Below are 23,206 nucleotides of genomic sequence, written 5' to 3' on the forward strand. Positions count from 1 at the left end.
GTAAATGGGCAGGAAATAATTTCAGAGTTCATCTAAGCAATTATGTCAGGGTACAGTACCCAAACCATGACCTCTGAACTAACTTGAGTGGTATACACCAATGTGTCATTTTCCCTTTTTCCCCCCTCTACAAGCATCTGTTCTTATAATGCTATAGGATTTTTCTTTTGTACAAAGCAACATCTCTCCAAATTCATCTGGTTTTCAAAATCTGAAATAAGCTACTTAGCTAGAATTATTCTGAAGATACTTATGAAGTTGCAAAGCATAACATATATTTTCTGATAGGTAAAAATTATTATAAAGTTGTCACTGTTGACGTAAGCTTTACTACTCATATTACCAACTGACAGATTCTACATCTCAAGGGGAATAATAAAAAGTTTAATGTTCTGAATCAAGTAGTTGTAACAGGAAGGATTTTTCCAATTAGAAAATTTCTGCAAATAAAAAGAAAAAAAATACAATGTCGCATTTTATTTGAATAGCGTTGCTGGTGTGGCTCACTTCGATAAAAAAAAACAGAGCACTATTTGCCATTGCAGATGAAAGAACCATTTTATATTGCGTGGGAAGATAATCACAGAGTTTAAATATGAAAATTGTCTTCTAATATCATATAATGCCAACTAGAGACAAAATGAGAAAATGGTATGACTGACATGTTGTGTCACAAAGATAACTGTAGCATAGAACTTTGGCATATGTTAACATTCTGCTTTTGTTAATTAAGCATCAAGGGAAACTAAATACAGCAAAAGAATACTACAACAAGGCCAAGAAATAAATTTTATAAGGATTCACAGATTCTGTATCATTAATAATTAATAAATTAACTATGTGGTAAAATTTTAAACATAATTACTATGGAAAAAATTATTAGTAACACCTATAAGTGCCTTAAGTAGTAACAGAAAATAGGAAAAAAATTATTTTAAAAATTAATGCTGTGCACCAACCTGAGTTCACAAATATTATTCCTGTCCTCTGAATTTCAAGTTCTTAAATCCTACTTCCTTTGTTCCTTCCCCAATTATGTAACTGCTTTTGTTTTGTTTTTTTACCAACACTAAGTTAGGATGGAAGAATTGCTCTGCACATGTTATTTTTCATGGTGTGTTACATATATGTATCCATGCAGAGCAATATATGTGGATCCGTATGTAACACGCCATAAAATAACACACATCCATGTATGGCATCCTTTTTTTGTGACAGTCTAACATTTGCTGCATTGTTTTCAGTTTTAATCTATTTTAACTGAGATCTTTTTCTACATATTGTTGCTTAAGTGGTGATTCCATATCCTACGTTCATGCAGCTGCTAACTTTTGTCTAAGTATAAAACCTTCTGTTTATGCTGAACATATTCTGATTATTTTTGAAAGTCTGTCAATAGTCTTTGATAGCCTCTGTTCTATGAGAGCCAATTTAATCCATTAGTGGTATAAAACTCCAGAAAAACAAATAAACAACACCAGAAGCCTTCCTACCAATTCAACAAATTAAATGGATCTAGAGAGTCTAAAAAATGCCAAAGTCAAACAAAGGCAAAGACATTCTGCAGCCAAGAACAGGGAGAGGGAAGTGAGATCACTGCTTTCCAGCAGCATCAAGCTGTTATGTCAGCTGCCCAGGAAACACAAGCTTTAGTATCATCTTGAAATTTAATCATGCTCGTTCCAAGTAATTAACAACAACAATAAATAATACTAGATCCAAGTGAGAACTGTAGGAAACAGGCAAACCCAAAAACTGCATCCTGAAACGTATCCAGGTCCTAATACTTGAGCTTGCCTCTGTGGCATGAAGACTAAAGAAGACTTAAAGATGCTAAGGAAGACCTAAAGATGGTTTTCAACATCTTATTACAAAACCTACTGTTAAGAAGTAACACTGGAAATGCTCTTTTTATTTCCTGAAGTGATTTATATTTTTTATTTAAATCCCTCACCGCACTATTCTATGATATAGAAGAAACATATCCTAGTGAGGATGGCATTTAAAGCCCTCTGACCCTAAGGGCCTCTTGCATTCTGGGTCTTCAGGAGAGAAACTGTTTATCACAGAAATAGAAACTGTTGATAGTTACACAAAGATAGCTTGGTGCACTTTCACTTACCTGGCTACCATGACAAAGGATGGCGTGCTTTGTGGAAAAGAAAATACCACGTATATAGTACACTTTGTTTTCACAATGAGAAAACTTCCAGAACCAGTGCTGCTTGTGAACTATGATTCTTTAATGTACTAATATAAAGAGAGAATCTCTAAAGAAGACCTGTTGCAAATGCCATTTCCATTTTGCTGCCCTTGGAAGCTTCATATGAAGTTCACAAGTAGATACACAATCATCTTGTGAGAGCGAAGAACGTTATTCCTGCACCCTTATGACAGAAAAATCTGAAGAGTTCTGAATCTCCTCTGGGTGTCACAATGCCCCTTTCCTCTCCCCCAGAGGAAGTCACAGAGAAATGAAAGATAGCACTAAACCCAAGTGTTAGCACTCCTGAGCTGCAAGGATTACACAAGCTCCTTAAGTGAAGCAGCTGCGTAGGATTTAGGCGCTTTGAGGAATGAAAGATTCAGGAAGTGCCAGGCAGGAAGGAAATTTGCCTAGATAGGCTTGAAGGGTTGGCTTTGTTTTGTTGCTATTCAGAAACACATTAGTGTATCATGTGATCCAAACAAATAAATTCTGTGAAGCTTCCACATTATGAAAGTGCATAAACTTATTACAGAATGTTATATAAACATGAATAGTTACTGACTCAAAAACCATTCCTTTAATAATGACATTTTGAGTTCAGCCTTTCTACTCCATATGTTGATGCTGTAGGAAGAACCAGCTGTGATGTTCATGATGGATTTTTTTCGTATCAACGGGTTTTCAAGGAATAAGTATGCAGAAAATATCAGAGGTTCTATTAGCATTGTTACCAAAAAACTCAAACTCGATAAGATGTGGAACAGAAGCAGACTTTTCCTGAAATTTAAATGGTCTGACGCACTTGATTCCAAACAAGTAGTTTTGACAGACTGTGAAATAATGGAAACAGAGAAGCAATGTTGCCTCTGCCGGTCAAAGCAAGCTACTGAACCTTAGGCTGCCTTGATCTTCAGTAATACTATCTGGAAATGTTTTTTCCTTCTATGAATTCCTATGGCTCCCAACATCACCAAAAAAAAAAAGCAGGAAAACAATCTTATTGACACATACAGTATTGCCACACAAACTTATCTCAGCACACTATTTCAAAGGAATTTTGGACTTTTTAGAGGCTCCTGTTGCTCTCACTGGAAGGAAAAATTCTAGTGTTTTCTCTTGAATAAAGGATTTACCATGACAGCAGCATTGCAGCAGCCTTCTTACCTGAAGTGCAAGAGGCTTCCACCTCACGTTCTTCAGAAGGGCTGGGGCAGACACCAGGGTATTCTGCGGACGTTTTTTCAAGGTTAAAATCACTCCATTTGGGTCTTCCCGCAATGCATTTACTAAGTTCTTTAACTGCCAGCCAACCTAAGGAAAAATTCCATAATTGAATTTTGAAAGCTTTCCGTTTAACTTTAAATGTGAAGGAAATCTTCTATTAACTGAAAAGGTCTATGACACCCTACTCTTTGCAAACATAAGCAGTTTTTATAAACTGTGCATTTTGAATAAAGTGATGAGGACTAGAAGTCACGAAATAATTTCAATCTGTACCCTTAGTTGAAACATTCATCGCTGAGGAGGAAGATGGACTATGCTATAGCAACATATGAAACTTATATGTAACAGCTTTAAGAGTCTAACTGAAGATAAATGATCATTTATTTGATTTATCTATACAGCCCGTGGATAGAGCTGAGTAATTCAAGTTACTATAAATTGTAAACATAACCATAAAAAAAGAACATCAGGAGTACTGAAAGGATTTTATATGTGCCACTCACAAAATGCTACTTAGAGACACTTCTTAATCTTCTTGATTATTTAAATATGAATTTTCCATGAATCATTTATACATGAAAACAGAAAATTTATTTGTATGGGATTTTTTTTTTAAATGAATGTTTACACTATCCTATTATCCCGAATGGTTAGAGAGGTTTTAAAACTAATATAAATGACAGTATATAAAGATGTTTATGATAAAAGTAGTTTCTTACGCACTTAAGTGCTACTGAATTTCTAGCCATATTTCCTCAAACAAGAAAAAAACAACAAAAAAGGGTATCAAAACAGTCAGATATGTAAATTCAGAACTGAAAGTGAAATTCATAAAAATCCAGATTTTTCTAAACCTCAACCAAGTTACACCACTGAAATCAGTGGAATTGTACTAGTTTGAATAAGAATAAATTTGGCTCCATTCAGCAGTCCTTTTGCCCTGCCTGTATGTATTAGCTTGTTCACTATGAATAAAAGAAATTCCTACCACTTAGCGCTTCACCATGAATTATCATTAAAGTTGGTTTGCCCTTTTCCCTGGGTAACACTATTATTGAAAAAGTTTCTTTAATATCACAGTCTCAAAAATGTATCCTATGTAATATGCAAATTAGTACCGGGAGACAGAAATATATTGCAATGTGTACAGGATTTGCCAGCATTCACTTCTAAAGCTTGTACTTTTCGTCAATATACTTGGGACCTGATCTAGATAACTAGACTTAACACCACAAATTTTGAAATTTGTCTCTTTCACTGGTGTCAGAACAACGGTACAGCTAAAGCAGACTTTCAGTAAAAGTCCTTGTTTGATATAAAACAGAACCGATTTTCTTTTCAGTAATTTTACTTTTCAGTTAAGCTTCTTCTGACTCCCTGATATTAATGGCCCAAACCACAATGGTTACTCACACCTAATCTTAGCCCTGGGTCCCAAGGGCTAGACTATTGCCTCCATTCAGTATCACCTTGTTATTTTCAGGAAGCATACCAAGGATCTCGCTGAAGTAACTCAAATTACAAGAACAAGCCTACCTAGAAAGGAATTACTGGAGGGAGTAACCACTTGCAAGTGACAATTATGTTAGTGGTTCACATTCACCTCTGGGAAACAGCAAAGCATGCATAAGTATTTATAGAGAGGACTTTGGAGGATTTTCCTAGCCTTACTTATTTGCATTTTCTCCTGTTCACACATCATTTCTAGATTTGCCATTCAAGGAAAGTGAATAGGTACAGGACAGACTCTCCACTTACCCTTTTAAATATTGTGTCCTTGTTTAAAACATTACTTAAGCGAGTCAGGTTTTAATTTGAACACTGATGTTACTATCTACCCACAGCTCTGCTACACAAAGCAGCGGGGATCCAATTCTGCAGAGAATATTTTTCCAAAAGTCTTTTTTTTTTCCACAGAAAAGCTGAACCCTCAGCATCTCTAAAACCACGCATATTAAACTCTTCCTTCCATTTTCTATTCCAAACATGGCAGATTTTTACAGTAGCAATAAATGACCATAGTAAAGACCTGTCGTAAGTGTTATAACTACCACAAGTCTTAAGCCCTAGTGTCAAGCTGATCTGTGCTGCACAGGAATTAGGATGCTGTGTTCGTACAGCAGTTCTCCAGACACAACCTTACCAAGGCCAAATTGCAGCAGCCTTAAAGGGAACATTTAAGAATGAAAAGCTTAAGGAATACAAGAGCAGTAACTGAACAAGTATGTGCAAGCATTAAGTGCCGTTATATTTCCTATGCTTTTTGACCTGTCAGAGTTCACTATAACGCTTTAATCATCATTGCTCTTCTGACCAAAGTGTGTATTCCCTCTGCTATTAAAAAACAAGAAAAAAAAAAGAGAGAAAGATTCAAGTGTTCAGAATTAGAGCAGTCTATATTTATCATCATATTATATCAGGTGTAGTTTATAATTACTTCATCTTAGAGAAAGATGGTATCTGATTGCACATGAAGGTGGAGGGAAAATAATAAAGACAACCTTGTAGAGATTTCAATTAAAAACCTCTTATAAGGGCTGAAGGGAAGTTAAGATATAAACTGTGAGGTTCTATCCTGTCTCCATAGCGGGCTGAAGCCAGAATCCCAAGGGTGAACACTGGGCTTGGAAAGAACTGCAATATGTGTCATAATTCTAAAAAATATTTTAATAGCTTTTTAAAGTTCTATTCTATTTTTAATGTTGCTGTTCTATTGAAAACTTTCTAAAAATGCACTGGCCACAGGAAACCAGGAAGTGGTAGTAATGATTAACGGGCCACAGCCAAACAAATGCAAATATATCAACTTGCATTCCAAACTCTTCTAGTTTGTGCTTTGTTTATAAAATGATGGAGGCTATATTTTTAAACTCATTTATAGAATTAAAAATAAACTTTTTTTAAAATTTTCTAGATTGATGTAATTTTCAGAATGCTGACATCTTTAGAGTTCCATGAGCTCCTTTTAGAAAAGAATGATAAATAATTAAGTTAATAATAAATTACTCCAATGAGACCCTTAATGACAAAACCATTAAAAACCAAGATCTATTAGAGAACAGTCTGCAGTCATTACTCCTAGGCTATGATAAAACGCTCTTAGGAATTTGGACATGTTATTATAAATTGTATTACTAAAAATATCTTTGAAAAAATAGAAGTCATTACAGTGGATTAAAAATCTTAGTTGAAAACCAGTCCTTGAGACAGATTTTGACATTTATTCTTAAAGAATCATTCTTTAATAGCAATTACTAGCTTCTAGATAGGGTAAGACATATTCAGCAAAAGGGTATTTTGCTCCTTTAAAATTTTTATCATATACATTCAGATAATCAGATTCTACAATATGGTTTAAGATATTTCACTCAGTAATGAAAGTAAACATTAAAATTAGGCTAATGAAGGAAAAAAGAATAACGTAATACTTTTTTCATTTTCCTGAATAAATGAAATTGGAGCAATTAGGATACCCATTACATTCAAATCAACAAATTCAGAAGGACATTATTATGTCGTCTTTGCACAGGATAGTAAAGCTCTAGCGATGGTGCACTGTTCTCTGCGAAACATATTTGCACATTGAAATACAGTGCACTACTTTTTACCTCTTTATAAGCTTGTCCTACAAAACCTAGAATGTGGAAAGCCACAGGCCTACTGTTGTCTTACTTCATAACTCAAAGGAAAAACAAAACAGTCAGATGCCAGCAATGAGAATTGCTACCACAGTGATATGCACAGAGTTTGTCAAAAGATCTGAATCACAGAAACTTTGATACTTCCTGGCTTAAAATCATTGACTTCTAAATTTTAGCCCCCAAAAAGATTTTTTTTAAGTTTAGATGCTAAATATGGAAGAAAACTAGAAGAATGCAAACCAACTCACTGAAAACAGTAAGAGGCAGGCAGAAGTTTAAGATTTTGCTGATTTACACTTAGGATCACTCTAATCAATAATTTTTATTGGTTTGTACATCCTTAGTGTGGAAAGAAGGGCTCCAGGGGAAAAAAAAATGGTGTACTCGTCTCTATGTTAAAGGATTTGTTAGTTTCCTCATACAAAGTACAAGCCAGATAATTAGTGGAAACTGCAAAATATAGTAACTTTAAAAATAATAGTTCCAAAAATAGTAATCCCTACGACACTAAATTTCTTTATCATAAAAGTATAATGATTTAAATATCCACAATGCTGTAGTAATTTTGTATAACTAAACCTAATAATTTTGTAGCTGGGACTGCATAACTAATATGTTCAAAAAAACATAACTCACTTTCATTAACCTACAGAAACTATTTTCTTTTCTAGTCCTCCAGCATCTTTAGAGTTTTCCCATATTGTCTTTGTTCCTTCTCATTTAGATGATTTAGATTTCTATGAATGGGCTTCAGAATGCATTCCACCAGCAGCAGGGATTTCAGCATTTTTATGAATCCAAACTCTGTTCATGCTGCACAAGAACCTTTTCTCCTTTTTTAAAATAAAGGCTACCTAGCCAATGATGACTCACTAATAATCTGCATGAAAAAAAAAACCTAATAGAAAAAATTCTTAATGTTACAGACACACAAAAAAAAAGAGACTGAAGAAAACACAAACTGGTGCATTTGTGGATGACCACACAGGCATTAGGTGCATGATATATTCATCTACTAAAAGGAACTGAAAAAACATCTGGACTGTTGAACATGATGCTGCTTATCAAAGGATTCCAGTAGTCAAAACCACCACAAGTTATTCACCTCCATGCCAATTTCTTCAAAACATTATACATACTTGTTATGGTACAAAGTTAGAAGACACAGCTCAGATAGTGGAACTAGGAGTACGCAGTGGATAGAATACCTATATTCTTTTCTCTGATTTTCCTGAAAATTGTGTGGATAAAGCGGAAGTGTGGTTCCTCAGTTCCTTCACTGCCTTATCAAACCCTAAATATCTATCAGGACTCTGAAGAATGAAAATGTTCTAAGAAATACAAAATTACAGAGTACATCTCACAGAAGGAAGGTAGGTTACAGCTTAATTTGTTTGAGTCTTGTGCATATTCTACTCACTGTATCGTATGCCAGCTTTAATCTTACCTAGGATGGAGAGAGACAGAGCAGTAGCTAAATGGGAATTTAAGAACTACCTTGTTAGGCATCTGATCTGGAAATCAATTGTACAGGGTAATATTTTCTAAATATTTAGAACATACTATATTGCACACCACCTGAAAAGAAGTAATTCTGCTTTGACTGCAGTACCCCTTACATGAACCAGGACAGATGTTTCCCCCCAAGGCTCTTCAAATACATAAGCAAAGCCATCTGGATACTTACTTGAACCTCAAGAGTATGACCCTTCTTCATATTTGCATTTAAGAAAAAAAAAAAAAAAAAAAAAAGTGGCTTGTGTAAACTAAACTTTTTGTAAGGAAACAGACTATCATTCCTTCGTATTTTATTTTAAGCACATAATTCACATTGCCTGTTTAGGGAATTAATCAAGGGAATTTTTTTGATTAACATGGAAATCAGAAATTATTATTAGAAAAGAGTGTGCTGGAAGATCACAAGACTACTTTCTGTTACTGAATGGGAAGCTCATCATTAACACCTGTAGCCGATTCACTCTTCTTATTAATATCCTAACTGTTACTAACAATAATTGATGATGGAAAAACAAATGATCTCCCATTATCTTACACAGTTATTTTCATTAACTAATGGAGAAATACAGCAAGATTCCAAGAAGCTGCAAGACATGCCTTTTTGAAAGGCAGAATCCTGAGAATAACATGTGGCAATTTGTTTGCAAACAGAATGACATCTTTTGGGGAAAGAAATAATTCTCTTGACATTTCCACTTCAGTTTTTATCTTTTGTTTTCCTACTTGTATTTCACAACACACAGTGTGCTGAAACACAGATGGTGTGACCTGGCACTACACTTACAGAGTTACCTCCATCTAAAATCAGCTCTCATTAAGACTCAAATTTACAATATAACACGCAGACTATATGAATTCAATAAATATCTTAAGACCAACAAATTAGTGCTGAAATTATTTCATTGTGCCAGGGCTGTTGACAACATATGCAATTTTGAAAAGTATGACAATGTACGTAATCTTGAAAAAGTCTGTGATTTCATAATAAACAGTATGAAAGGGTGTTAGGCTGCTGATCATGTATTTACATAGTATTCATCATTCCAAAGAATAACCTTATGAAGTATGAAAATGCAACTACATTAGTTGAAAAGAACAGCTATTTAGAGAGAACAGAACAAACACCTTTAACAACAAAGCAAAGGTGTCAAAACTGAAAGAGCCTTTCTAGGCTACTACATCCATTTGTTTACTCTTCTACATAGCTGCAGGCAACTATAACGTAATCATTTTCATCAGTTCTTCAACCACCATCCCCGGCAGACCTCTTAAATTCTACCACAGATTTACTTACAGATGTTTGTATGGATGCTTGCTCTTGCACAACACTGTTTTTTACCTTAAAGAGTTCTTTCTCTTAACAGCCTCTGTCTATTAAGAAAGAGTAATTCTGTCTCACACCGAGCTGGCTGGGTTAACCGACCTGAAATCCTTATAAAAATTCTCTTCATATGAGACAGATGATACATTTTCATTTTTACACATTACATTATTTTTAATGTTCATACGTATCTTCACACCTTTGATAACTGTAAATGACCCGAACATCACACAGTATTTCAGACAAGATATTAACAATATCAAGACAATGGCATTAAAACTCTAGTTCTCCTGGAAGCATGTTCCTGATTAATTCCAAGTTCATCTTTGCTATTTTCAGTCACATCACCTCTATGGCGCTCGGTTGATTTGGGATTAATTACTACATTCTGACTTATGGAGTCTTGCCAGTCGCTCCTGAGTAACATCTAGCTTTCAACAGGAATTACTAAAAGCATTATTATTGCTCTCCTACTAAATGACCTTCAAATTCTAATCCTCAGGAAAAAAAAATAAAATAAAAATTTCAGTTTTCTGAAAAGTCAGTTTTCCCTAGTTTATCAAACACTTTTCTATACAGAAATAGATCAAATATTTTACAGGTGGTCAGGCAGCTAGATCAATACTTGTTTGGATCTCAATATCTATATATAGTTGTTATGACTGGTTTTCTCTTTGCTCTGTGTTTGATACTATCCTGAAAGAAAGTGAAAGAAACAAGCATTTCTTGGCTAGTGACTGTCTTAGCTTTAAGGCTACCCTATTTTCACTGCGTGACAGTCCCAATTCTCTGACTAAAGAATCATGTCCCATCTGTAAAACAACTTAAAAAAACCCCATAATATGAAATTTACTATTTCAACTAAGCAGCAGAAAATATACTATCCATGCAACCTAAGCTGTAATTATTAATTTTGCAAACAAATAAATTCACAGTGGTATATTCAGCGCTTGTGTATAATTTCATAAGAGAGGAAGTAAAAATCTACAAGGCACTGGCAGAACTAGTGCCTGTTGTTATTGTAAGGAAAAATAAAGAGTTAGTGTGGCAGCAATTTAGAATGTATAACTTATTTTTAAATTTTCTTATGCTGTTTTATTAAAAACTAATAAGCAAGAAGGACAAGCAGAAAACCAAATAAGGAAATTGGATGATGATTAAATGATCTTAACAGCCAGTGGTGAATCGCGTGAATTAATTAATTTCTTGCCTAAAGTACTATTATTTTTTCTTTGATCTTTATAATTGTATTACAGAGTGTTCCTTGGTTAGACCAGATTCCACATAGTAAGTCTTTTATTTCTAACTCTTTCAATTGTTGCATTATATAATTTGTTAGCTGCTTTCCTTTGATACTTTCTCAACTCTTTTTTAAAAAAAAAAAAACACAACTAAACCTCTGAGCTACATTTGAAAGTTATTTGAAAATTAAAGTAAAACAAGTGGTCTTGTTTTGTTAATATTTTTAATATTTGTTATATAACTGGTTTCAGGAAAAAGAGAATAGAGTATGAATATAGCTACCTCCTAGGTATCTGATATTCCTTACTTAATACAGATAATGCTTTATATGAGTGTATTAACTGTAGGCAATAAGAATAGCTTTGAAAACACACAGCCAAAATATTCCAGCCACATCAATCCCAAAATGCTTAACTCCACACATCCAGCAATTCAATGGCATTGACATTGTCAGCATACCTAATCATCTGCTATAGCTATACGACCCCAGAGAAATGCCTCCAGGATTAGAAATGCAGTTATCTGTGCTGATTCCTCTCAAATGCAGGGACAGCACAACTATCTCCAAGTCTACTTCTTCTTAAACCTGTTTAAAAGCTTATTCCTCTCTCCGTTTCAAAACGGATAATAATTATTCTCTTAAAATGGACTTCCCGATGGAAAGAGTCAAGCTTAAATTGAAATTACAGATTTTGTTTTTAAAGGAAAAAAAAAATCAAATAAAATTGTCCTCTTAGTTTCATTTTTTCCTATGTATGAATGAAGAACAAACAGAAACCTTTTAAAAAGAGTAAACAGCTAGTTGGTAATGGCTACATTAATGTAGCCTCATTTGTAATATTTTAGCACTTGGAGTACCGCCCTACCCATGAATGAATGCTTTCACTGTACAGCTCTGTAACTCAGTGTTAAATATGTGAAGTATTACAATTGGAAATTTAAAGAGGTTGTTGAGGAGGGTCATGCATTAGAATGACAAACTGGAAGTGCTCAAATTATCTAGCTCACCAAAAAAAAAGTGAAAAGGTAATTTGATTGCATCCTGAAAACACCTAAATGAGAAACGTGCCCTCCAATCTAACAGATAAAAATATATCAAGATCAAAGGACTGGAAACTTGTGCCAGACAAATGTAGACTACAAATAAAATGTCTTTTTTTCCCCAGCAATGAGAATAATTAACTACCGGAACAATATATTACAGGTTGTGGGAACATCAATGAAAGTTTTAAACCTCAAATGATCTTATGAAATGAGTGAATATGAATTTATCTAGAAAATACATTGGCCTAGTTCAGTCAAAATCAGATTATATGATGCCAGTAGCCAGTCCTAGTATTGGAATCTATTAAAAAAGATCCATACTTTCTCTAATCAAGAAACCATTTTCACTAGTGGCAATACAAAATGACTATATCTAACCATCTTCAAAACAGATTCTTTCAAAATGCATTGTGTTGAATGGGATTTATATTTGATAGACTACCAAAATGCTACAGAAACTTCAATCTTAAGAAAATGTCTTTGTTAGGACAACAAAGATAAAATCTGTGGGATGCAGAATCTCTGAAGCATACAAATATCTGAAGAAAGTGTATTTCTGTGTCTTTACACTGTGTAACTTAACCTGTGTATACATTTTATGAAAGCATGGAACCTCCCTTACCAATGAACAGGTAAAAGTAGGAATAAGAAATAACACTAAACACCTATATTTTTATCACCTAAGCTTTTAATGCTTTAAGTAGAGTCTCTAAGGAAAACTAATATGAGACTGGAGGCCACGGATTTCACTGGATACATATATTGTAAATAATATTTTAACTATCTGGAAAATTCTGTAACAACCCAGGAAGTATTTAGGATACTAAATGTAATAATTTGCCTCTTCACAGGGCAATACTAAATGCTTCATATGAAATAAATTGAATAGAATAATACATTCGAGAAATAAAGAAACACTCTGCTTCTTTCAGCTCCAGGAAAAGGTAAAGGGAAAATCCAACCCATCATAACTCGTTATAAATCAATGCAAACTTTTGCTCCAAATTTATTTTAGAAGGAACAAAGATGTGACATTTGACTTAAAATGCTTGCTTCTCTCTGCCTCTCTGCAAAAATTTTATTCAATGTTTTATCCACTTTTTTAAATCTCCTATCCAGAAACCAAATGAATGGTAGAAATTTCACTACCAACTGCCAGGCAAGAAAAACATCTGGAGAACATTGTGAGAGAAGTGAGAAGTACAAAGCATCTGAAGAAGCACACTTTGGCTAGGTATAATTTCAAACTGCTTTGTATTTTTCTCTTTTACAATTTTACTTCTGCTAGTGCTTGCTTTTGCTAAGCTGTGGAGTCAAAGGCTGGTATGAGGAAGTGGGTCCTAGCAAGGACTCTGTGCACAAATCCATGCTCTTCTACTTGGTAAGCAACAGTTTACAGCCCTGGAAAACCTGTAAGACCACCACAGATATGCAGCCTTTCTTTTGTAAGGGTACTCAACTGCTCCTCCCAGTCATTAATTTCAAATGGATTACACCTCATTTTATGAGCTGGTCTTGCTAGTATTAAAATATTGATTACATGGAAATTTAATGAGCGGTTGCCTTTGAATTATTCTAGTCCACTAATGGAAATAATGGTAATTATAAGCATGATATCGATCATTACAACTTGTGATAACTTTGGTGAAGTGGGAACACAGCTAAGTGTAGTTTGCAGCAAGACATACCAGAAGTGACTCAAAGGGCACACTTGAAGATCAAAGGGATACTTAAAACATTAAATCCTGAGGGGAAGAGGGTTGGACATATACCTCTGAAACATGCAAACACTCAATATTACTAAGTCACAGTGAAGACAGAATGAGACTTTCACAGGCATTTCAAAGGATGAATAAATTTCTGAGAGAAACAGCTTGCCATCTATCTCTTAGCTTGTTATAAACTTCAGAATGAATAATTAATAGTAGTTCTTTTTAGAAAAAGGTATGTTACGCTATGACTCAGCTGTTGGTACTGTGCCCTTAGCTGAAAAGGGATTCCAAGTATCAAACACCTTGGGCCTGCTGTAATAACACACGTGGAAAAAGTTGCTATCCAGAAAGCCAATTCTTGAGTAGTTGAATGAGGGGATTTGACCTATGGGAATAAAGATTAAATTGGGTCTGTCACTTGAAGAGTATGTTTGATGGAGAAAACCAGTCTAATGCATATTTCAAGTTGTAACTATGACAACTCTTAGAACCTCTCTAATATAGATAAGAGCTGCATGCTGCATTAACATTTATAGTCTAAATGAATAAGTTATACTTCTTTTCAAGAGAAAATATTTGCTCTCTAATCATAAGATTTTAATAGTCAGACTTTCATATTTCCATCTCACACAAATGACAGACAGAAAGAGATTTCTTAATTTTGCTTCTGCTGTGTTTGGAGATGTGGTTCAGCAAGACAAAGTTAAATCACTAAATTATAAGCACTTTAGGAAGTTATTATCATGATTGTCACAATGCTACTCATGCCTAATAAGTAACAAATACAAGTGCTCCTTTCACCTGTAGTTCCAGTAACACTGCTTCCATTCTTCTGCAACGTACAATTTTATTTTTTTTTAAAAGGGACAGTCCCCTATGACTTAAGATAGTACTTGGACAAAATTTGACTGCATTTTTTTCAGTAATCGCCAACATTGGAACTTAGATCAGTTAGAAGGCAGCAGCTTGTGTCATCACAAAATAGGAAGGAAAATATAATCATTCAACCTCAGATGAGGCTATGATAGGCTTTAAGACAGGGACTCTGATATGCTTTTAGAGCTCAATTACAAATAATCTAATAAATAAATAAATTATTAGTTCTTCAGTGAAGTCACATGTGTTTTAAGTCAGGATACAGTTCTACGAATGCAGCAGAAACGCATTATTCCTGCATTTCTAGATAAAACGACAGGTAGTTTTGTATACTTAAGTACACAATACAGCATACAGCTGTGAAAGAAATGCAATGCTAGGCATGTTTAAGTGTACGCAAATCACATACTAAAATACCTTAGGCTCCGCATACACTTCTGCATACACACGCTTATGTGATTTTAAACAGATTAATAGTTTCACTAACTTTATAAAACTGCTCATCTGTTTAAACATTAACCTGCATGCAAGAATGCAAAAAGCAAAATCTGACAGATTTCTATCAAAACTTTCATCAGCTTTAGGTTTTTTACCCCAAGAGATTCAGAATACATGGCTGTTACAGCACTTCCGCATTTTTAATCTGAATCACATATTAAACACAATGCAATATTCCATTTAAGAGAAAAAGTTAAACTAGCTGGCATAACCATAATGAACAGTCTAAGAACTTCAATGAAATATTCTGGTATCTCCTTATAGAAAGAATATGATGTTGAACAGCAGCTATGTATAATGCAAATTTAGCTTAATCCTTCTGGGTGGTTACTGACTCAACTTGTGCCTTTGCTTATTAAGCATAAGCAGTGGTTATGATGTTTTAAAAGACATAAATAATAATCTAGTTTGTCAAAGTTACCTTCTAAGAAGTCTTACCTTTTTAGCAGTGGAAATAGGCAAAGCCTGCAGAGCAGAATTTCCAAAATACTTACCACAGTTTGATGGTTAACCTGTATCACTTCATCACCAGCATGGATTTTCTTACACTGGTCAGCAGGAGACTAAGGACAAGAGATAATAATTAACTTTACGTGTGGGGTGTGGAGAGGGGAGGGAAGAGCAGGAATTAAAGAAATGAATGTTGAAGGAAGCAAGAAAGCTGTCTCCAAATAAGTATTATTATTATCAAATAACAATAAATGTTCATATTTATAAAAGCTGTTTTTATAAGGAACTACGTTTTTTCTGGTTACAGATGGCAATTCCATGAAGTAATCTAGAATCACACTTTTGTTGGTGATGAACAGTCTTTTTGACTGGTTGAACTATTCTAGCTTCTTTAACTCTCTGGGGGTATGATCAGTCTCAATCTTGCTGGGAATACACTGAGTGAATTTACATCCCATTGAAGAAATCTGTTAATTCAATAAATACTGAACTCACTGCATGGTCAGGGACAGGGCTGCATCAACCATGCGTGCAACAGAAAAGCAGGTCTCATAGTCCTTTATACAGCACTTTTACTGCTTAAGTGCACTGAAGATACTCTGCAAAGACACTACATCTCAAGCACTTCCAAGACAGTACTAGATTAACCATTTGAACACAGAAAGCGGTAATTTACAAATGGATAACATCAGTGACAGCCTAGCTCTTCAGGAGATTTTACATATCAATATCTATATCTAAATGTTCAAGGCCAGGCTGGATGGGGCTTCGAACAACCTGGTCTAGTGGAAGGTGACCCAGCCCAGGGCAGGGGGGTTGGAACTAGATGATCTTTAAGGTTCCTTCCAATCCAAACCATTCTATGATTCTTTGATATAGACACACACACACATTATTCCATATATATACCATTCACACAATTTTGGGATCACTGAACTCTCTTATTCTAAATATAGCTTCTTCTCATCACATGAAGATGGATTAAAACCCATTGAAAAGCCACTTGAACATGGTCAATTGCTATTTAGCAAACCATTTTTAAATGCTTCCATGAAACCAGATCTGTAATCTATAAGACAAATCTGTAAAGCATGCAGGAGATCAGCAGTCATACTCAGGAGTAGAAAATTGAGACTTCACGGTGACTTACTTGCATTGTGCACTAGCTTACAAAAGCGTTCTACTGACAGAGTACACCAAATTGAAATTCAAGAGAAAATAACCAGAAAAGAATTAAAGAGCTGTGACACCACCACCTTGAGAACTAAATCACAGTGGAAGTTAGCTATTAGGGAAGTAGACCAGCCAGGAGACTTAGACAAGGTTGAATATTTACTCTACTTGTTGGATATGGATTCAGAGAGAGGACAGAGAGATTGTCGCATGTCAAAAAATGCAGAAACACTTAAAGCAAAATACTCTTCAAGTAACAGTTCAAAGTTCCCTGTCCAAGTAAGCAGGCTGTTACAAAAGGCAGAAAAAGACCCACTTGCAGCTACAGAGAGTGGTCTAGTGCTAATACTGTTGAAGAAGTTCCTCACAGAAAAGGGGTTATGTTATCAAAGCTTAGTTCAGTTCCTGGACATCTTCTGGAGACAGCCTATAACATAAATTGCCCATGACACAAGAGCCAGGTGTCAAATGCAAAGGAAGAAAAGATTTACTGAACAAAAGGTAACTCATATTCACGAATTCACTGTATACCTCAGGAAACAGGCAAGAGATCTTCAGCTGGACAGTCTTCACCAACCACAAAACCCATCCATCATTTCCATCCCTTTTGTGGACGGATATTAAAAACAGGAACAAGGACCAGAGGAAATGGTACAAAAACCCAAATAGCCATTGGAAAGAAAAAGACTGCAATTGATCCTGAATAAAATGCCAAAGAGACTCATCTATGAAAAGGTCAAATCACTCTCCAATAGTCAGCACCTGCTGACTAATCAATAAATTCTGCAGTCTACACAGCTGCTGGAGTGGAGTAGGAGACATCATTAATTACTCAATCAGGAAGAAAAACCAAGCCAATAGGGCAAATGGCCAATATTTGACCGTGATTCCAAGTGTGTTATAGGTGCTATTCCAAGCATAGCTTTTATCTTCAGCCTACTGCTTGCTTATCATTCCTAACCTTGCTCTGCCAACCTCTGCAACACAAGCTACGTTCCAACTCCTCACCTGCTTGATCAGTTGTTCTTTTCTAAGGGCTTCTGTATCTCTTGCAGTAGGGAGTCCAGCCCTTGAGCTAAACTACCTGATCATTACAGCCAGTTATCAACTCCTGTCACCTGAGTCCTTCCGCACTAAAATAAACAGGATTTTACCTACATACTTTATAGGATGGTGTGAAGAACTACACAGTTCCTGTGTCCATTTCTCCTTTTAGTGGAAACTTGCAGAATTTTGGCAGACTACTCTTTTGCATAGCACTAAACATGTAGTCACACACTGCTCACACTATTCACACACTGCTCAAACAATTAGACACTACTCACAAGCTTTTCACACACTACTCACACTGTACTTGCACACAGCCCACACTACTCACACAGTATTCACACTCTTTTAACACACTCCTCACTACTCAGACACTACTCAATCCCTGCTCTCACACACTGCTCTCTCTACTCACACGCTGCTTACACAACTCAGACACTACTCACACAGTGCTCTCACTACTCACGTTTCTAGAATTCAATGTGAATACAAACTTGATCACTTTAATCGGTAAATAAAAGGCAAAGCACGAAAATGAAGTAAACACCACCATTCATAATGTTTAACACCAGTTGCCATCAGTTGGAAAAGCAAAGGCCTCATTCTTTCTCTTTGTAGCTCCTTTCCTGACTTTGATGAGGCTGAGCTAATTATTATCTTGTAAAATTAAACACTGGCTCTGAGGTCAATTATCCCTTCAAAAGCAAAGAAAAATCAATTTGCTGAAATGCCAGAAATTAAAGCTCTTTGAAGCTGGTTTATCTGCACATGTGATTACACTTTTAGCAAAAAAAAAAAAGCAGCAAGCAAAAAAGCAACTTCTTATGGTGGTGTCTTATCAAAAAGTTTTGACATCTAAAGTTCAGTCAAAATAAAAATAAAGTTTTAGTGGCTGGCAATTTAGTAACTCCTCCTGTGAATTTAAATTATAAATATATAAATATTTTCCCTACAAATGACATATTTCTAAAATGAATTAGAATTACAGTGAAAAGTGGATTAATTATAGCATGAGTAATGCAATCTATGAACAAAATCTACTGCAACATAATCAAGATGGATCGTTCATACGTTTCAGGACCCAAGATACACATGTAGTTATTTTTAGACTTCTAAATGCTGCCGATAGCATTAATATAAATAAGCAAACAAAATTTAAGATTAATTTGCATTAGACTTGTCTTCACAAATTGTGACACACAAATCATCAAGCTTTCCATGGGTTTGCACTGTCTAAAAACTGAGTGACAAAAACTGCATGATGCAGTACTACTCAATATATATGTATAAATCAAGTAGAAAAAAATATCACATATGAAGCCTAGCCATATGAGCCAGCATACCACTGATGTATGCCATTAAGTATTTACATCTTTGGCTAGCTGCACAGTGCTAATTTTATGTTCCTTGGGTGTCAGCATTAGTTAATTTCAATATTAGCTTTATAAAATCTAAACTTGTAATTTATCCAGCTCTACGCTCTTAAACAGATCCAAGACTGAATGAAAACAGTGTGACTAAAACTCTATATGAAAAACAGAAGAAATGGGTCTTTTTATGCAGTCTGTCATAGTAATTAGATTGCAGCAGTTGAAGTCAATTTATTTTCTTCAAATTTATAATTATGAATTGCAAGTTAAGTAATAAGAAGGATATTTAGAAGCTACTTTGTTATTCTTGTCACATTGTTTAGTTTTTCTATGATCACTCATCCTGATTTATGTGCTGCAGCATTTCTGCGTGCTTTTGGTTCAGATTTGCCTAACACTTCTGGGACTACAATGAAAAAGATATTTAATATATTTTTCTTGGTTTCTTCTATATTTTTACAGGTGCTTACCACCTCCTAATACAATTCTTTCAGGATTTTTTTTTTCATAAAAGAACATCCTCACACAACAGTCATTTGGATTGTTAACTAACTTTTTTGTCTTAACATTGTCAAGTCATCTGTCCCCTTCTGTTCATGTACCAAAATGTATTTGCTTCTTTACACAATTTCTCCCTTCTTAGTGATAGTCCTGTCAGTAATTACTGCTAGCTTTATCAAAGATTATTCTATAACCTGTCTGATATCAAATATAATATTTCAAGTTATCTTTCTCCATTACACATTTTTTACACGTACCCAAACTGCTGATATTGTAACTATTTTAAAAATTATTATTTTACAATATATTTTACTGAATTGCTTCGACATTCAGAAGCTACTCATTTTCTATGAGTCAATCCTAGGACAGGCATCATCTCCAAAAGTCTAATTTTTCTAACATTCTTTTAAAATTAATTTGGTAATTAGAACAAACAAACAAAAAAATCACAAAATAATTACTGTCCATTCTAAGAAGAAAACAACCAACTCTTAGCAAAACAGTGTTCAGCACTGTATGACAATATTTACTCACTGCATAAAGTAAGCTGAGTACACATACTAAAGGCTGCCCAGATAACAACTATGCTTATCAGTAACTGCAATTTCGTGACTACTTTGGTCAATATAAACACCTGAGGCAGACTTTTTTTTCCCTCTTATATTATTTCTACTGTTCTGTTGACAGGAAAACACTTTTTTTTTTTTTTTTTTTTTAATATGAACCTGAACTGTCCTATGTTCTGAAAGAATTATCTGAAGTAGAGAACAAAAATTAAATACAACCGATATTGTTTTAGACTAACGATGATGCTCTTACGTGAGAAAAATTCACTTCATATAAAGGAAAACACTTTTGTGCCAGAGAGAACATATATTTGAACACTATTAGAAAGGTGTATTGGAAGAACCATTGAGAACAGAAGTTCAAGATTTTCAATTTTTTATATTGTTAGTTATTAGTTATATTTTTCTATGTCTATTTTCAAGGGTCAAGGGTTTTAAGTTTTTACAAAGGTAATATGATATATGTACGAATAAAGAAAAAAGTATTCATAAAAACTGGCTTGATTTAAAGCAAGTTTTCGTATTATAAAATGCACTGCAGATATACAGAAAATACCTGTAGGCATGATAAAAGTCGTTTAGAATAAAGAAACTTACATTTTCAGTTGTTCCTGTGATTACATGTAGTCCATCATATGTTGATTTGATATACATTCCCTGAAAAAATAGCAAAAAAGGTAATTAATATTTGTAGAAAACAAATAAATGATGTTTGCATGATAATGAAAATAGTTTGTTTATTCCAATTTAAGGACATAACATTTGAACAGACTGGAAGGAACCATAGTCAATTCACATTTGCAAATCTAAGTTAAACAAATATGTATCAAGACCTATTATAAACAGCATAGTTTTCTCACTTAATGCCTTTTTTTCATTCCAAAGTTTTTGTACCAAATTCAACACAGAACATCAGCATAAAAGCTCCTTCCTGTTCAGCATTTGAAATATTTAACATGACCTCTTTTTATGACTAGTGATATAAAAGAAGTATCAAAACTGAAACCACGAACAGGAATAGTCTTTAAACTTAAATGCCCCATCTTCAGAGAGTTACTGATTCAATAAAAAAAGAAACCATAGCCTAACTCAGAAAATAGATGAGCCAGTGCTTATATCGCAAATTTACGGAGAAAAATGAGCTTGGTGAACTAACAGGAGCTTTGTAATTAGTCCAGCAAGGATTCTGCTTCAAGGAGGCAATGGACATGATAGACAGACAACCTAAGTAGGTATCTATCTAGTTGTACACACACACACAGACACGCACACACACAGCACCTTAAATGTCAGTGAGACTAAATTGCTTGTATTCTTGCCTCTCAGGAGTAAGGTCATAGCTTCACATCTCTCTATATAGTATGGTTATCCATCAAATTTTGAAATCTAATTAATCTAATTGGTACATTGTACTGCTGATTCATTATCCCTTCAATAATTCTGCATCACCCTGTGCTGTCAAAAGGGAAGTTTAGAGCCCCCAGCAATAAAAAAAATAACATTTTGTTCACAGAAACCAATTTCAGAACAGTAATGAAGATCTTTATGCTAAGTGTTTGTGTTTACACACACACACACATGAAAAGAAAAGGTAAAAATACTACAAAGTAGTAAGATCATATCACTCTCTACAAATACCTAAATTGGAAGGGTATAGAGAAGATGTAGCCAAATTATTTTTGAAAGTGCACAGTGAGAGCATGAGAAGCAAGGAACACAAGTTGGAACCCAATTAAAAAAAAAAAAAATTAAAATTTTCTTTATTTTTTATTTTTTTTCCCAGTTTTATCACTAAGATGGTAAAACACTGGAAAAGGTTGGCAAGGCTGTGGAATCTCTGACTTGGAGATGATCGAAACTTGACTGGACAACGCCCTAAGTAACCTGCTCTAGCTGGATCTGGTTTGATTTTTCATCCTTCTACCTTAATGTAAACTAATTCCATTTCAGCAAGTTTTAACTTTATTTAAACCTTAAATGTAAAGACTGGCTAAAACTGATGAGACACTTTGCCGCATAGGAAACTCCATTTTAGATTTTACTCGCTATCATTACTTGTTCTCTTAAATGAGACTGCATTATAAGCTATTTTGTTTGTAAATAACAAAGGTGTCCAAACTGAACCTTAGAAGTTTTGGAATCACTTTAATAAAATGTGATTAGTTGGAAGAAATAAGTTTCTGGTTGGCTTAATTTTATCAGTGTTTGCTATTGTATTGTTTCTCTACTACCTTCAGTTGTTACTGACAAACATCTGATTCTCTTTCTCTTTGCCAACTGAAAGCCATAAACAACAGCACTAGATCATGAAAACCCCTGAAGGTTCTCACTGAGAACGGGATGTTGAGTCTCCATTAAAAATCTTAAATGGATATTTAAATCCATCTAGTATGTATTACACTGGATTTACACAATGAACTGTTAGCCAGAATGTTACAGAACATTGCTGCATCCATGACAGAAGTCTGTTATTTTCACACATAGTAGACTTCAGTAACACATTTCCAGCCACACTTTTAATATCAATTTTCATATCACAGTTCTAACACTGTACTTGTTTTGACAAGATTCATTCCCCACTTAACAAACCAAAAGACTAAGATTTTGAAGGCCAAACCAGAACATAGCGCTAAACTTTTCACTAAATTTTATCACATATTTTTTCTTAAAGTTCTTAGCCTCCTGTTAAGCTATGTGTATTTTTGGAAAAAATCAAATTACAATTTTACCTCTTAACACATGCCATCTGAGAGATATAAAAACTGACTAATCACTAAGAATTACCCTACATTTTGCTATCTGATCTTTCATCTT

General features: G+C 34.5%; 1 protein-coding gene and 1 long non-coding RNA gene across 2 annotated transcripts in view; one reads left to right on the forward strand and one right to left on the reverse strand.

Moving 5' to 3' along the window:
- The window catches only part of LOC128914973 (uncharacterized), a 44,844-nt gene extending 22,345 nt beyond the window's left edge, over positions 1-22,499 (forward strand). The window contains exons 2-3 of the long non-coding RNA XR_008468471.1: positions 13,319-13,433; positions 22,176-22,499. This is a non-coding gene — a long non-coding RNA (uncharacterized LOC128914973). The remainder of the gene's footprint in view (positions 1-13,318; positions 13,434-22,175) is intronic.
- Positions 1-23,206, reverse strand: part of LOC128914972 (connector enhancer of kinase suppressor of ras 2-like) — a 212,579-nt gene that overhangs the window by 70,219 nt on the left and 119,154 nt on the right. The window contains exons 7-9 of the mRNA XM_054214713.1: positions 20,990-21,049; positions 15,780-15,848; positions 3,374-3,520 (exon numbers count right to left, since the gene is read on the reverse strand). Coding sequence (XP_054070688.1) covers positions 3,374-3,520; positions 15,780-15,848; positions 20,990-21,049 — 276 coding nt within the window. The remainder of the gene's footprint in view (positions 1-3,373; positions 3,521-15,779; positions 15,849-20,989; positions 21,050-23,206) is intronic.

Source organism: Rissa tridactyla, chromosome 9 (genome assembly GCF_028500815.1).
Source record: "Rissa tridactyla isolate bRisTri1 chromosome 9, bRisTri1.patW.cur.20221130, whole genome shotgun sequence".
NCBI classification, from domain to species: Eukaryota; Metazoa; Chordata; class Aves; order Charadriiformes; family Laridae; genus Rissa; species Rissa tridactyla.